This window comes from Grammomys surdaster, unplaced genomic scaffold (genome assembly GCF_004785775.1).
Source record: "Grammomys surdaster isolate TR1022 unplaced genomic scaffold, NIH_TR_1.0 125889, whole genome shotgun sequence".
NCBI classification, from domain to species: domain Eukaryota; kingdom Metazoa; phylum Chordata; class Mammalia; order Rodentia; family Muridae; genus Grammomys; species Grammomys surdaster.
The window spans coordinates 2,236,910-2,253,993 of NW_021620714.1; the positions used below are offsets into that span (position 1 = coordinate 2,236,910).

Consider the following 17,084-nt stretch of genomic DNA (forward strand, 5'->3'; position numbering starts at 1 on the left):
CCTAAGGCCTGAAAATTTGCCTTAATCTAAGTTCAGATTTCCTGAACTTGGAAACTTTGAGAAGTACTCACCCTTTCTTTCCATTTGGTAACTTAGATCCGGGTTGCCTTCCTGAAGATATCACCTATGACATAATATATTATAGAAGATATGTAATTATTGTTCCATTGATTGCCATCCTGCCATCCTTTCAGTAGCACTCATGTGTTTTTTCATACCTCCAAAGTGACACAGTAAGTTTTCATCCCCTCTTCTTCCTGCCCTGGCAACTACTTCCTACATTCTCAAAGTGACTACACTAGAATCCACTTGTAAGTGGAACATCTGTCCTTCTGTGACCAGCATAGTATCTTTAATCACCATTTATATTGTAGAATGAACCAAAGCTTCCTTTCTTCTATGAGGCTGAATATTCCATTTTACCTATGTAACATGGCATTTACTCTTTATAAATGAGAAGTATTTTAAAATCCACAATTATAATTTGTCTTCTACAATACATTTGTTCTACATGCAGCATGGGGAAGGCAACACATGTATATGATCCTTTAGTCTACTTCTTACACCTGTAAAGAAAACTGCCATATCATTTCAAGCCAAAAGGACCTATTAACATTATAATTGGACTATACTGAATCCTTGAACATGCTCTAAAATCTCCAATTTCTGATACATGCAATTCAAGAACAGGACAAAGGTGTTGGGAAGACAGTTTAGTGGGAGAATGTCTGTCCAGCGTAACAAAGCCAGGGAGTCAGCTCAGCGGGTAAACTGACTGCAGCACGAGGAAGGGAGTTCAGGTCCCAGCATCTACGCAAAAGCCAGGCTTGAGGGCCCCTGTATACAACCCCAGCAATGCTGTGGAGGGTGGATCCTGGATCCTGGGGAATTTCGGCAGCCAGTCTAGCCAAAACAGTGGAGAGCTCCAGGTTCAGTGAGAGATCTTGTTTCCAAAAATGAAGCGTAGGGTGTTAGAGGAAGCCAAGCGATCCCTGATCTCCACACACACATATGCAGAGGTTACAATAAACTTTCTTCATACCTCTGGCTACCTTCTAACGTCTTAGACGGCTGCACAAGCTAGTCCAGTAAACCCTCTGTCTATCTACATCTCCGTTTCTCTCTCTTTAAACTCGAGTAACAATTTTAAGTCTGCATTTTAAAACTTATGTAATGCACGACCTTTATGTAGACAAGGTGTTCATCTGTACATGCACTCAGTGTCTTGGAAGTCACCCAACAAAGTTGTCTTCAGGCAGGAAAACCGGGTATCTGGAGAAGCTGATAAGAGAGATTTCCAGAGCAGGGCACTTGGAAAGCTTTATATCATATATGACTTATATCTTAATAACTGTATCTGATAAATATAATCTCCACTCAAAAGAAAATGTTAAGACATCAAAGCTCCTAATCCTCCCCTCGGCCCACTCCTGGGTGCAGTCAGTGTGGGTGATTTCATCCAAGTCTTCACATGATTACATATTTCATAGCAAGAGTGATTACAATCGCCTGACATTTTTTACTCTTCTCTATTTGGATGTGCATATGCATGCATACTATGCATTTTTGCCCCAAATGTTATAGAAAATAAATCTTTACAAAAGGGTCATGAATTTACAGTATCAACTAAAACAAAAAATGTTGTCTGACATATATAACCTCAAAATAGATAGCAATATTTTTTGTTTGCCCACTTCAAAATATGTTGAGATCATAATGCTGTTAAATGTTTCTTAAGAACAAAATTTCCAAATATAGCTATAAAAATTGAACACTTTAGCATTATGCTCTAATCTAGATACACCTGATTCACATTATACTTCTCTCAATTTTGTCCTTTATAGAAAAAAACAAAGACTAGTCCATGTCCAATCCAGGACCACGTGGTACATGTAATTGTTAAGGTTCATGAATTTCCTTTAATCTGGACTAGTTCCTTGGGCTCTCAGTATCTTCCATAGCTTTGACATACTTAAAAAGTAAAGGCTGATCATTCTGAATAATGGTTCTCTGAATATTTAGATTGTTTTCTCATGATCAGACTCAGGTTAGGTATTTCTGGGAGGGAAATGATCTTAGTTTGTCCTGGTGATATACAATGACTTATGACGGTGTCTGCCAGGATTTTTGTCATTGAGATTACTATTTTTACCAGGCATGGTGGTACACGCCTTTAATCCCAGCACTGGAGAGGCAGAAGCAGGCAGATCTTTGAGTTCATGGTTAGCCTGGTCTACAGAGTGAGTTCCAGGACTGCTACACAGAGAAACCCTGTCTCAAAACAAACAAACAAACAAACAAACAAACAAACAATTCTTATCTTCCTAATCAAGTGTTTTATAAGATACCCTGACAGTATGTGGATATCTTCAAACTCTTTCTCAGTAGTCTGAACACCCATTGATGGTTCCTGTTTAAGGGAATGTTTTATCAAAAGATGACTTATGTAGCTACACAATTCCTTCTACATTTATAAGCTGACTTTCAATTAATAGAATCTTTCAATTAATAGGATCTTTCTTTCTTCCTTATTGATTGGTTAGTGTGAACACATTGATTCCATTATTAATAGTGATGTTCACATGTAAACAAATATACAGGTGGATACACTATACAAAGTAGAAAAAGAAAACAAAAAAGAATAAACGTTAGGGGATGAGGATGGACTGAATGCAGGTGATGAATCTGAGTTATGAAAGAGGATAGAAAGGTAACTGTTGTTCTAATTCCTTGCCATGGGTTTGCATTTTCTTGTGATGGATCAGTGCATTAAGACATATTTAATAGTGATAGCATGAAATTCAGTGTGAACATCACAGCTTCAGGATGGCTAACTATACATAAACTTGCTGAGTTCTATAGGCTGTGGGTCTGGGTGATTTTCATTTGTGATGTTTTCTATTAATAAGTCTTTAAATAATAAAGTTTATTAAAATTTTGTTTTAAAAAATTAATGCTTGGGTTGAAGAGATGGATCAGCAGTTAAGGGCACTGGTTGCTCTGCTCTTCGAGAGGACCAGCTCAGTGTTTAAGGGCACTAGTTGCTCTTCTAAAGGACCTGTTAAATCCCAGCACCAACAAAGAAGCTAACTCACAACTGTCTGAACTCCAGTTCCAGGGGATCTGGCACCCTTGCACAGAGACGCAGGCAGAACACCAATGCACATAAAAGTAAGTAAGTCTTTAAAAAATGTGATGCTCAAATTGTTTCAGAGTCAATCAGAGGAAGCTCCTTCAAGTCGGATGCTCTAACATTTTTAACCAAACTCTAGAGCTTTTCTTAGATGTTCCTTATTTTTTATAAAGTCATATTTAACATCTCATCTACCTTAACAAAATAAAGTATTACCTACAGGTACACTATTTCACTGATTCCTAGATTTCATATACCTAAAACTTATACCTACTGAATGGTAACCCCAAGTTCTCCCAGCCAGTCTCTCTAACCACTGCTCTACCCTGTCTCTGAATTGGTCTACCTCAGGCATATGTATGTGAGATCATGCAGCATCTGTCCTCTAGGAACAGCTTAGTTCACTAAGCAAGTCTCGCACTTCACAGCTGCTATTGCATATGGCAGACTTTCCTTAAGGCTGAATAATATTCCATTAGATGTATGTGACCGTAATTTCTTTACCCATTCACTCATAGATATTTAGGTTGTTTCTATGTCTTAGCTATTGTGAATAATGCAGCAATGAAAGTAAATGCAAACAACTCTTTTGAAAAAATACTAGTATGGTGCTGGCTGGGTCACCTCAGCTCTACTTTAAATGGTTTGGTTTTATGAGACTGGATCTCACTGTTATTCAAGCTGGCCTCAAGCTCATGACCCTCCTGCCTCAGGTTCCCAAGTACTAGGACTACAGTTGTGCATTGCCACGCTTGCTTATTTTCTGAGGAAGCTATGCTATTTATATTCCCACCAGGGCTATACAAGAGTATCAGTTTCTCAACACCCTCACTCATACTTATTTTGTGATAGAAAATATCTCATGGTTTTAATTTCCATTTCTTTGATGACTAGAGCATATTTTCCTAGACATTTTGACAACACGCATCCATTCAAAAAAGGAAGTCTCAAGACAGGTCTTGGGGGAAAAAAGTGCAAAATACACATGAGCAAGAAAGGCAACATTATAGGTATGTTGATAAAATGATCGGGAACAAAGTAAAACCCCAAATCTAGATGCCAAGTGTTTTCTAAATCTCCAAGACAGAGAAGGAATATTCTAGGAGTAGTAGACCAGTACATGTCCAATATGAAGTGATTTGTGGAAGAGTACACGATGTGGAAAGTGAACTGAAGTACACCCAACTAATGGAGATATGAGAGTGTTCGACAAATATTCAACAGAGGTTCTTGACATGGGGCTAGATGGAAAGGGGAATTATCAGGCCCACCAGAATGTGAAAAGATATGGAAAGGCACAGCAGGGCTAAAACTAGTTTAGCTCTATTACCTCATTGGATGGGGGCAGGGACGGAAGTAGATACAAAATGGCTCTGTTCCAAGCCAAGTAAGTACCTTGAAAATGGGTTCCCCTGTCGTACTTTGGGCAGTTACTAGAAAACATCAAGAGTCACACGTTTGAGAACAGTAGGGCTGGTATAGCCACTTACTGGGAGACTTCAACAACAGAGACAGATCAGTTCATAGAAGCACCGGTGGCAGCGCTGAGAAGCTGAATCTGGGGCGAGGATTAACTAAAGCTAAGAGAAGTCATTGCACCGGTGATAAAGGCTGGGCTTCGAACCCGGGGGTCTGACACCAAACTCTGAGCTCTGGAAGACTGGCACGGGCGCCTTGAATAAAGCAGTCATCTAGGGACGTCTCACCACTTCGGGCGCGCCGCAGTTGCTGTTTTATTTTTTCTAGCACCTTCCTAAACCCCCCTCGCCTCTCGCCACCCCACAGTGGACTCATCAGGTCCGCAGCCCTCACCTGGCCCGGTCGAGATCCAGACCTGACCATCTCTCTCAGCGTCAGAATAGCCCAGACGTAGGGAAGCGAATGCTTGAGAAAAGAAGAATTAACCGCCGAGACAGCTAGACCGCCCTTGTCCCGCCCCCCGAGCTTCCGCTTCCGGGAAGGAGCCTGCGGAACGCTGCGCCTCATAGCTTCCTTGGCGCTAAAGTTTTTCCTTCGGGCTGGGACCTGGCGCCCTGGGCGTGCGCAACAGACTCCGCGAGCCCGGGCTTGCCACACCCGGGCGGAGAGTGGGAGAGGCCAACAGACTGCGCGGGGGGCGGGGCGGCCACGGGGAGGAGCTCGGGGCGGGGCCTGGAGGGAGGGGCGGGGCGAGGGACGGCGGAACTCAGTGTCTTGCAGCACTGGTTTCAACTGGTTGAAGTGGGATCCAAGGCCTGCCAGCCCGTGGGGTAAAGAACTACCGCTGGATTTCAGAAGCTTTGTGTGCTGTTTTAAGTGTATTTGCTCTTGAGAGTCAATAAAAATCAAACCTGAACAGTGTTCAATGGTTGGGATTTTGGGTTTCTTAATGGTTTGGCTGTCTACATCTTCTATTGAGATCATTGCTTTTGATAAAGAATGACAGTATTTTTACCACTGATAGCTGCACTAAATAGAGAGTGGTGTTTGAGACACTGGATTTGAGATTGTTTTTAAATCAAGTTGGAGAGAAATTAACTTCGTTGATTCTTCTATGATAAAATGACTACCTTTGTAAAAAGAGCTGCATTGATTATGAAACCTCGGGACCTGTAGTGGATAAGAGCAATTCTTGCCCTTGCAAAGACCCAGGTTGAGTACCCACAGACAGTGGATCACAACCATGTGACTCCAGTTTCAAAAGACCTAATGCCCTCTTTTGCCTCCTCAGGCATCAGTCATGCAAGTGGTGCACATACATACATGAGGTACTCACACATGAATACGACATTTTTAAAAAGGATATGTGTATATGCGCGCACGTGCGCGCGTGTATATACACACACACACACACACACACATTTGAGACAGTGTCTCTTACTACATAATTTTGCCTGATGTAGGCCATGCAGGTCTGGAATTCACAAAGACCCTCCTGCTTCTGCCTGCCTAATGCTGGTATAAAGGTGTATGCTATCACCAACCTACTTAAGTAAATCTTTTAAAAAAATGAATGAAATGGAGCTGAAGAGATGACTCATACGTTGAGAACACTAGTTAACAACTGCAGAGGATCTGGGTTCAATTCCTAGCGTCAACATGGCAGTTCACAACTATCACTTCAGTTCCAGGGAATCTAATGCTCTTTTCTGGCCTCAGGTCATCAGGTTCTACACACCATGTAGTACACAGATATACAAGGAAAACATTTATACATGCAGAAAAATAACATTTTAAAAATAAAATAAAATATAAATTATACATACATAAATAAAATTATATTAAATGATTATATATATATATATATATATATATATATATATATTCCACAAGTAAAATCTTCCTACCTATATAGTAAACACTCCAAGTGAAGGGATTTTAGTATTTGTTGTGTTGGCCACTAGGCAGTATGTTTCCCAGGATATTTATGAATGCCACCCAAAACAAATCTTAATCTTACTTAAAGGATGAGGTGAAGATTTTGTAACTTTTTTAGTAGCTCTATTGGGGTTCTCTAGTGTGAACTTTATAGGTGACAACCTTATCCCTCAATTTCAAATTTCAAAAGGCTGAACATAACTAAATGACCTTGGAACTCTCTTTTCTTTCCCCATCCTTCTGGAAGGCGTTCACCTGAAATTAAAGATGTTTCTTTCTTTTTCCTTATAATTAGGTGTATGTATGTGTGTCCCTGTATGAGTTTGTGCACATAAGTGCAAGGCCTCCAGAGGCCAGAAGAGGGCTTTTGATCCTATTGGGGGCACGGAGCTTCTTGTAATCACGAAAACAGGAAATGTTAACCATGCAGGGGTGTATCCTCAATGGAGAAGATAAAAAACAAATATATACATTTATTGCATCCAGAAAGCCAGGAGTGGATTTTATTAACGACGTGGTAAACTCTTTGCTGTCTGTGGAGCAGCTCTCTCCCAAATTCCTCAGACTGCTTATCCCAGACTCTCTCCTCCCTAGGACATTACCCATCCTTAGGGGAGCTTACGTGTACTCTATGGCCTGTTGACCTCTCTGCTGTCGGTCAGAGACTACATGAGATTCTAGGCCTTTTAGCTATAGAACCCTCCCTCATGGTCACATGTACTCCGTAAAGGAGTTTCTATGTAATCACACCTTAAACTTTATTGTGCACCCAGAATTGGACTAATTGGACTGAGTGTTACCTGGAAACCTTTTCCCACATTGTACTGTGTTTTAAATGTGCTGACAATGATCCGCCTGGCATTAGTCTCCCTGAAGTCAGATCCAGGTTGACCAAGTCAGTCTGAACTGGATTCTCATTCTTATCCCTTCGCTTCCCCAGATGATCCCTCAGGAACCCTCTGAGGACCTCCTGGAGCCTGAGTTACAGGTGGCTATGCACCTCCTGAGGTCAGTGCTGGAGACTGAACTCAGGTCTTCTGACAGAGCCGGGATACTCTTAATCACAACGACATCTCTCTCCAGCCCCACAGATGGTTTATTAATTTGATTTTCTTAAACATTGTTTTCTTAATTAGTACATATATGTTTAATATATGTAAGAAGAGAAAAAAAGAAAGAGAAGAAAAGTCACCTGTAATCCATATGACTCTTTGGTGTGTTTCCTTCCAGATTCTTTCTACATGAATATTTATCTATAAATACACTTTGGATGTGTATTACCATTTTCTCTTAGTAGCACATTAGCATTTCCCTATTAATACACAATTATAGAGTGACTGTGTGGTGTTCCACTAGTCTTTCCTTTTGCTTTTTCTATTTTTGGTTTGTTACTTGACATTATAAATAAAGCAGCAGGGAGAGGCGTGAAAGTGAATTTGGAGAGGGGAGAAGAATATTTTTCTTTCAGGTTTCATGCTTTGATTTTAGTTTTTTACCGTTTAAGAATGTAATAGATGCATACAATACATGTCGATCGTATCTATCTGCCACTTCCCCTTCCAACTGTCCCAGGACTCCCTCCCAATACATCCTGACTTCATGTCATGTATTGATAGATATCTAGATATCCCCCTAAGTCCCGTCAGTGCTGTCTCCATCACATAGATGTAGAGCCCTCCATCAGAGCACAGGCAACCTTCCAGTGGGCACACCCTCAAAGAAGAAAGATTCTCCTCCCAGCAACCATTGCTTCTCAGCTAGAGGCGGGGCCTCCATGAGCCCATCCTTTATCCACAGCGGAATTTTCACTGGCTTGGCCCTGTTCAGACACATCCTCTATACCCTCTCTTCCTGATATTCCTTGGGCGTGGAGAGTAGTGAAGAGGGCTGATACGGATGCTCCATTTAGGGGGTGCTGCGCCCGCCCTTCAGAGCACCCCTCCGCGAGCTCACTTATCCTACACACTCAGTTATGAGTCTTACCAGTAACCACTGCACAAGGAAGCTTCCCTGACAAAGGTTGAGAGTATCACAGACACATGGTAATAAACATACATATTCAGAAGAATTTGACAACACAAGCATTTAGCAAAATAACAGTAGATTTCTCCCATACAGCTATGAACTTCCCAGCCATGGGCTTTTCAGGTTTACAGTACTGAGGTTTGAATTCCCTTCTATGCAACAGGGCTCAAATCCAATTAGAAAGGGGCTGGCTATTCACATTACGGTCTATTGTGCCAGTGGCCACATCTTGCTGGTGAGAGATCAAATTCTTGGGGTTCAGACTCCATCTTAGAGAACCTGACCTAACAGGCCAGTACCTAACTCCACTTTCCAGGTTACCCCTCCAACAAAACCTGAGCCTAGCTCCAGTTTCCAGGCTACCTCCCAACAAGACCTGCGCCCCCAGGTAACCTCCCCCTCAACAAATCCAGCATTTAGCACCAGTCTCTCGATTATTCCCCAACAAATCTGCACCCTCAGGTTACATGCCCACCCCTGCCTAACAACCACCAATCAGGAGGAAAGAAGAAGTTAAATTTATGGTTTGGCTCCCTGCACCAGCCAGTTAGGCTAAAGGCCATAGTACCTTCCCCCCTAATTAGATGCTTGCTAGGCTAGAAACACCTCATCGCTTGTCATTTTCTATTAAACCTTGCCCCAGTGTGTGTTCGAGGCTTTTCTCCACTAGAACCGTCCTGTGAGTCAGCGATAGGTCCAGTCCCAAGCTCGAGCTTGTGAATAGAAACCTTCATGTGGTTGCATCGGCTCCTGATTGGTCTTTCAGGGTTCACGAACGCTTCCTGGTATTACACTGGCAGGTCAAAACAGAGGGGTATTCTAAACATACAGACTGCATAATATAGAGTGAAACAGATTAGGCCCTGGGGCAGAATGTAGACACCGAGAAGGTGTAAGGGTCAGACTGAAGTCCTCATAGGTTAAGGATTCAGTTTACTATTCCAAAGGCAAAGGCGACATGCAAAGGTTTCTGCAGGATGCTTCAAACTGAATGAAGTTCACTAAGATAACAGGGACGGTGTGGAACAGGAGTCTCCAGTCGGCAGCACCTAGCTGAATCCTGTCAGTTGCCTATTTTTTGCTTGTTTGTTTGTCTGTGTCTTTGGGGTTGGGGGATAGGTTTAAAAGACACAACCCCAAAGACCCAAATCCTGAAAGTTGAAATTCTGAAATCCCCAACTGTAATTCCAATTAGGGGACAGGGAAAAGGCTGTTTAAGAGAGGTATGTTTAAGACATGGAAAATGGAGTCATATGTGGGATAATTGCATCATTTCTGGTGCAATAAATATCTAGAGACTTGTGAAGCATGGCTTGGGGATATCAGTGAGTTCCCAGCGGTGCTCAGGGCGTGGGTCTGATTAGAGAGGGGAGGCTCAGTGTTGCTTTCTGATTAGAAAAGCTCAGGCTCAATGTTGGCGGGCATCATCCAGTGCTGGGGCAGTCAGGATCGGGTTTTCAATCATCTTCAGCTGCTTTCCTGCTACCACAGATGAACTGAGTAGTCAAAGAGACCTCTCCTTCAAAGCTTAAACTATTTCATAGCTCAATCTCTATGGTGTACACAGCATTTGGGGGATTTCGAGGCAAACATGGATGTGAGTCCTCCCCCCCACCTCCAATTTCTGCCCTTCTTGTCTCAGGGACCAACCTGTAAGGATGTTATCACTCAGCGTTGTCCTCCAGCTTCAGGTCTTGTTTAGTCAACAAGAATAACCAGTGGCAGACAGGAGAGAAGTGAGGTTAAGGTGTATTGATCCTTCCAAATTCCTGGGCTCCCGTAAAATGTTATCTTGGTCGTAAGGGTGATAATGTTCTTCAGCATTCCTCTACGGCTCTCTTTGCCCTTGGCTCTGTAAAGCTTCTTCTATTTAAAAACGGGGATATCTTCTGCTCCTATCCAGAAAAGACTGCTGGAAATCTACGTTCTAACACGGAAGGATACAAAGGATAGACTTAGAAGAGCATAGGAGGTAAAATGGTCCGGACTTGAGGATAGATTGGGGAAAGCAAGGGTGGATATTTTCCTTGCTCCTGTTCTGTGCCTTTTATTCAGGGACAATTGACAATAGGGAAGCTTACAGGCTCATTGTCCCTGCCCCCAGACATTTTGTTGTGGAAGAATGACAGATAGGATGTCTCTAGGGGAATGCTGAATTATGCAGAGCCTTGGAGTGATTCCACAGCGGACTGGGTCAGTGACTGGTAGGTGTGTGAATCTGGAACTTGGAGAAGATGTGACCTGAGATGTCTCATTCAACTGAAAGCTTCTCAGTTTGCTCTCAGGTTAGCTCAAGGAAAGCTTTTCTTCCATCTCTATCCTGCGAGTGAGTATGAAGTTGTGTGCCCCCAGGCTAAGATGGAACAACGCCGAATCTCATTGTCATAATCCTATGGTTTTGGTTGTGAGCCTAGCCTTTAACAGCTGAGCCATCTCTCCAGCCCTATTGCCATACTCTTATGGCTAGCCATATGTCTGCATCCTAAAGTAGAATTTCGTATCTGTGAATGCAGAGACTTTGCCTTATTCAGTGAAAAATCTCTGTTGTCTAGTGAAATGCCATGCATATGGTAGGAATTTAAAAATCATTCAAGTAAATAAATTAATCAATTATTTTTTGGGGATGCCTATAGTAATTCGGGGCTGCCAGCTACTTGAATGCCAAAAATTCAAGACCACCGAAAGCCAGTCCTGGAAGCCTGACATGGAAGTTTTAGTTCCTCTACTAATTTGAGTGTTTGGCTCTACCTTTTCTATCCAGTCTTCACTCAGCTGATTGAACCAATAACTTTCCAAATAATTCATCTCTGAAGGGCATAAGTTTCTGTTCATATCTGACCATGTTCTAAAGTTGTATGTATGTGAAGGTCTGAATTTAAAACACAGGTTTAAAGCCAGATAGATATAAGAGAGAGGCTGTGCATATGCCATTTGCTGGGTTCATGGTAAGCTCAGTTGGGCTTGGAAAGAGTTGAGAATTATTCTGTTGCCTTCCCCCTAGGCATTTGGTGCTTTCTGAAACCATTTCCAACCCAAAGCTTTTTTTGACCTTTACAACTTTAAGACTCACTAAGAGCTTTGTTAATATTTTCCCTCAGGAAAAAAATGCTAATGTGTACATTTCTGCAACATATTTGCACAGACTATCATCAGAGGCATTCAGGAGCCACTCCAAGAATTTCAGGTTAAGATTCTTCTAACCTAATTAAAAACCAGCTCTGCAGACTCAAGAGTCCAGCTCTCACTGTTTAACTGGGAGTTCTTAGCTAACTAGCGATGGTAGGGGAGACCTCCCCAATTGAACAGCATGGCAGGGCATGAAACACAGTGAAACAGAATTAAGCCATGTTTTTGCATTCCCACCAAAGCTTTAAATGTATCTGCAGCTTTCACTTTAATCAAAATAGCTTAATTTAAGAGGGGAAAAAAGGAACCCACTTCTTTTTCTTTATGAAATCCTGAGTTTATTGCTTCCTGAATTTTTTTTTTTTCTTTTTAAGGGAGAAGCACACTCCATCTGCTCTGAGGATCTTTGTTTGACAGCTTGGCCGGGGTCATGCTAGGATTCAGAAATTGCTGACAAAAGAGGCCTGAGGGGTGGCTCTGACAAGGGCATTGGCGTCAAGGATCAAGAGTTTCCTTGGAATAATCTCAACACAAGCAGTTCAGAGGTGTGTGTGTGTGTGTGTGTGTGTGTGTGTGTGTGTGTGTGTGTGTTGTGTGTGAATTTTAATACAGCTCCTTGTCAGTCACACCTTGCCCTGTGGGCAGCCTCTGGGAACTTTCGTCAGACCCACGGAGAAGCAGTAATAATGATCAAATATTAAAACTTCATTAAAGTCTCTGTAAAAAAGCCTAGTGTAGACCCCGGTGGCTGCTGGTGTGTACCTGTGGCTTCCTGCCTGAGAGCTGTTTTCTGTCACAAAAGGAACGAACCTGAACAAAAGACCATGGAGAAAGTTAAACCTCTTGATCAGTGGTTCTCAACCCATGGGTCATGGTCCCATTGGGGGGGTCACATATCAGATATCTGCATATCAGACATTTATGTTATGATTCATAACAGTAGCAAAATTACAGTTATGAAGTAGCAATGACAATAATTTTACAGTTGGGGGTCACCACAACATGAGGGACTGTATTAAAGGGTCATGGCATGGGGAAGATTGAGAATCACTGCTTTAAGATAACAGAAGTTTGATGAGGAAGCTGCCCTTAACAAAGAGCTTCTTCACACTTCAGACTAGTGTATCTGCATATGTTCTACACTGTCTCCTAGAAGTTCCGAGCAGAGTGGGGACCCAAGGCTAATAGGCTAGATAACACCTTTCCTTTCCACACCTGGCTTACTCTGTCTTCTCCTCATAGTTCCTAGGATTGTCTCCTTTGTACACTACTCTGCCCTTAAGGAAACCCAGGGGAACTTTGGAATCCTTTCTGAGGGTATATGGGTCCCATATGTGGTCAGTTACTGAGCATATGAGCAAGACAGCACAGTTTAAGAGTCACATGGACCTGTATTAAAATAATTTTTCAGTGACAAAAAAAACCCTTTGTTCTAAGACAGTTCCTTCATCTATAATATTGGATAATGGCACAGAGTTCATACAGTTCGACTCAAAGGAAAAAAAAAGAGACTGTACTGAGAAGTGTTTCCTATGGGTTTTTGTATGTGGTAAGTGCTGGGTAAATATTGGTTATTATTATATTCAAAATTTTATGTCATTGTGACCCAATACTTGAGAAAAGCAGTTTGGAGGAGGAAAGGAGTATCTTGATTCACAGAATCTGTTCTCAGTTCCTGGTTGGTGATCCTGTTTGGGGAATTTATGGGATGGGTTGCATCTTTGCTAGAAGGACATCAGTAGGGACCAGCTTCCTCAAGTTGCTTTTGGCCATGGTGTTTTATTACAGCAACAGGAAAGTGAATAATACGTATGGCGCATCACTGGAGCCCAGAGCTGTATTGCCCCTTGGGGTGAATGCTAACAGTGACTGATTCCGATTTGTTGGAGGACATGATTCTGGTATTGTTGGCTTAGCAAAATAGTGTAGAGGATGGGAGGGAAATGGTAGATAGCAAATGTTATCTGAGAAATTGAACAACACAGCATTAGGGAGACAGCTCAGTGAGTTAATCATCTACCACTGAAGGGTGAAGGCCTGAATATGGATACCTAGAATCTACATAAAGCTAGATGAGGCTGCATACATTTGTAATCCAAGTGTTCCTACAAAGGGATAGGGTCAGGACATGCCAAGAAAATCTCATGGGCCAGGTAGCCTGGCAGCAACCCCCATTTCAAATGGAGGGGCCAGGAGTTAAGACAGATTCCCTGATAGGCCAGCAAGGACAGGGGCCATGACTAATAAAGACGAAGTTCTGACATAGATGGCTTCTTCCTTACCCTTGGAGCTGAGACGAAAGCCTGGCAGCTTAAAACAAAGGCTTTGTGGGTGTCTTTTGCCAGTAGGCCCCTGCTGATGGACTGACTCAAATTCAAGGTGGGATCAGGATATGTCTACATGACAGTTGTGGGCCAGTCAGCCATCAAAGTTTTCTTCCAGCTGACCAACTCTAAGATAGCAGAGGAAGACCCTTCAGAGACTTCAAAACCAAAAACAAGCAAAACCAAACCAAACCAAACCAAACCAAACCAAACCAAACCAAACCAAACCCAACCCAACCCAACCCAACCCAACCCAACCCAACCCAACCCAACCCAACCCAAACCGATGAGAAAACCCCAGCCCTTAGGGAAAAGCTGGGCTTCAGTTCCCTAGTCTGCCCTCTGATTAGCAGAGGGTTTTGTGTGCTTTCTACATGTGTTTCCTCACCCTTTGGAGAAACCTTTCTTCGACTGTTGATTCCGTTACTGTTTGTAGTGTTGGAGATTTCTTTGTTGCACTTGAAACTCTGCTTTTTATTTAACTGTCTGGGAAACCTCATCAAGACCCTTAGATTGTAACAAAACCAGGTGGAAGTCAGACTGACACACCAAGTTGCTCCCTAACTTCCCATATTACACACACACACACACACACACACACGCATACATGCATTAAAAAAAATTTTTTTTAAAAATTATTCCCATCCTGCTCACTGCCTCCCTTCCACAATCCATCCCTCATCCCCTCGCCCCTTCTCCTCTGAGTGGGTGGGGGTATTTCCTCCACCCTGGCACTGCAAGTCTCTGTGAGGCTAGGTGCTTCCTCTCCTACTGAGGCCAGACAAGGCAGCTCAGGTAGAAGAACATATCCCACATACAGGCAACAGTTTTTGGGATAGCCCTCACTCTAGTTGCTTAGAACCCACATGAAGACCAAGCTGCACATCTGCTATATATGTGGGGAGAAGCATAGATCCACCCCATGTATGCATGCTCTTTGGTTGGTGGTTCAGACTCTGAGAGCCTCAAGGGTCCAGGTTAGTTGACTCTGTTGGTCTTTCTGTGAAGTTCCCATCGCCCTAGGGGCCATAATCCTTCTTCCTATTCTTCCATGAGTGTCCCCAGGCTCCATCCACTGTTTGGCTGTGCACATCTTTTTTTTTTTTTTAAGAGCAACAATGCAACAATGATGTTGTCAATCACTTTGACTCAACTGACGCCTACAGTGCTGTCAGTAACTTCCCACCTGCGTACTAATCTACACACATTCATGGGTGAAATTTCAGTCTAAATTCTAGGATCATGCTCAAGGATGCTGAGACTCAGTTTCTGCTTTCAGTCTGTTTCTTCAAGTGTATAAAGGCCCCTTTCTCTTTATAAACATAACAGTCACTTGAGTTTTGGTCAGGAAAGCAAGCAGGCTTAGTTGTGTGTCCAATGTCTCCCACCCTCTGCAAGTATACGATGAACATTTCTGCTCTAGGAGAAACTAAGGGTCCATAATGAGTTTGCACTACAATCTTACTTTACCTTGGACACTAACAGATACATTTCTCCCTAGTTTACACGGAGATATATATGAATACAAACTAAGCTCACTTGATCTCAAGAACCATAATCAAGAGGCTAAGGAAATGCGCCAGTGGGTGAAACACCTGCCGTGTGAGCATGCGAGTCTGAGTTCAGATCCTCAAAATCCCAGGACTAGCACAGTTTATACTCTGGTTTATTAAAACAAGCAAGCAAGCAAGCAAGCAAGCAAGCAAGCAAGCAAGCAAGCAAGCAAAGGATACCAAATTGGGATGGGTGGGCAGATTGGAGGTGAATCTGAAAGGAATGGGGGAATGAATATGATCAAAGTACATGGTATGACATTCTCTAATTAATAAAAATATTCTATTTTTTAAAGGTCAGTCAGCCACAGTTCTGGGATGGGGGATGGGGGTTGGAGGATGGGGTGGGTAAAGAGGGGTTGGGGTTGGGCAGAAACAGGCAGATGCTTGGAGATCCCAGCACTCAGGAGGCAGGAGGTTCCGTGTAAGTTCAAGCTAGTGTAGTCTACATAGTGTTCCTGGTGGGTCCGTAAGACAAAGCGAGACCTTGCCTTAAAACAGAAAAGGGGAACAAAGCAAAGAGCTGGACAGAAATCTAGGGAGATACTGTTGGGGCATCCTCTGGCCTACATGCATGCGCACATGTGCACACATACATACGTGCACGCACTTGCGTGCGCGCACACACACACACACGCACACACACACATGCATGCGCACATGCACACACTAATAATTGTAGCCTATTCATTTCCTATTTCCTTTAATAAAGACAGTCCCTTAAGAATGTGTCAGGAGGGCTTGCTTTCGTATAGGGAGAGGTTGTTCATTGAAGGGACATATCACGTACATAAAGTTTCACAAAAATCTGTTGACACCGGTCTTTTGAAATATTAATTTCTGAAACATCCTATGAGTTCTTAGGGTTCCTTAAAGCGACTTACATTCATACCCTAGTGTTAGCCTGGGGCTTTCTAAGGAAAGAACTCAGATACGATTTAACTACAAATGCCTGGAAGCCCCCTAGTTTCCACCTAGGATTGCCTCGTTTAACAAAATCAGCTAATCAACCATGTGAATTTTTGTTATTTATCTGAGAGTCAAATTCAGTTTGGTGTTTTGACTTACATCTGGCAACCTTATACCTCAATAAAAGTCTATAATAAATAAGTGACTGGACACATGACGAACATGGTATGGACAAAAGGAACAGCAGACGAGTGAAAGCCCGAGGGCCGTGATCCTTGTGTAAACTACACCCAGCAACCACCAAGTATCGTCACCTGCCAGTCATCATTCTGCCTTTTAAATCCAGTCTGGCTTTGATTCCAGATGTGTGTTTTGTAGCCAAGCTTTGCCAGTCACTTTTGCACTGAAGAGGTCAGCTCAGGGCCTTTGGAAAATTCCACCAGGCCCCCTCCCCTCCTGGAAGAGAGAGGGCATGGAAGACCATAGTGGGGACCCAATCGTTGCCCCAGACACACACACAGATAAGGAGAGCCCTTGCTACTGCCATTCCGTAAGGAATGGTTTAAAAGCCACGCAGTTCTGCCAATCGTGTTGTGCCTAATGGCTGTTGCTATATTCTACCACTGAAAACCATATAAAAACTGGCCGACCAGGCTG

The 17,084-nt window shown here is 42.8% G+C and overlaps 1 protein-coding gene across 1 annotated transcript in view; it reads right to left on the reverse strand.

The window, feature by feature from the left end:
- Positions 1 to 5,070, reverse strand: part of Ccdc14 (coiled-coil domain containing 14) — a 38,320-nt gene extending 33,250 nt beyond the window's left edge. The window contains exons 1-2 of the mRNA XM_028752257.1: positions 4,946 to 5,070; positions 72 to 124 (exon numbers count right to left, since the gene is read on the reverse strand). Coding sequence (XP_028608090.1) covers positions 72 to 124; positions 4,946 to 4,975 — 83 coding nt within the window. The 5' untranslated portion in view covers positions 4,976 to 5,070. The remainder of the gene's footprint in view (positions 1 to 71; positions 125 to 4,945) is intronic.
- Between the last annotated feature and the right edge of the window lie 12,014 nt (positions 5,071 to 17,084).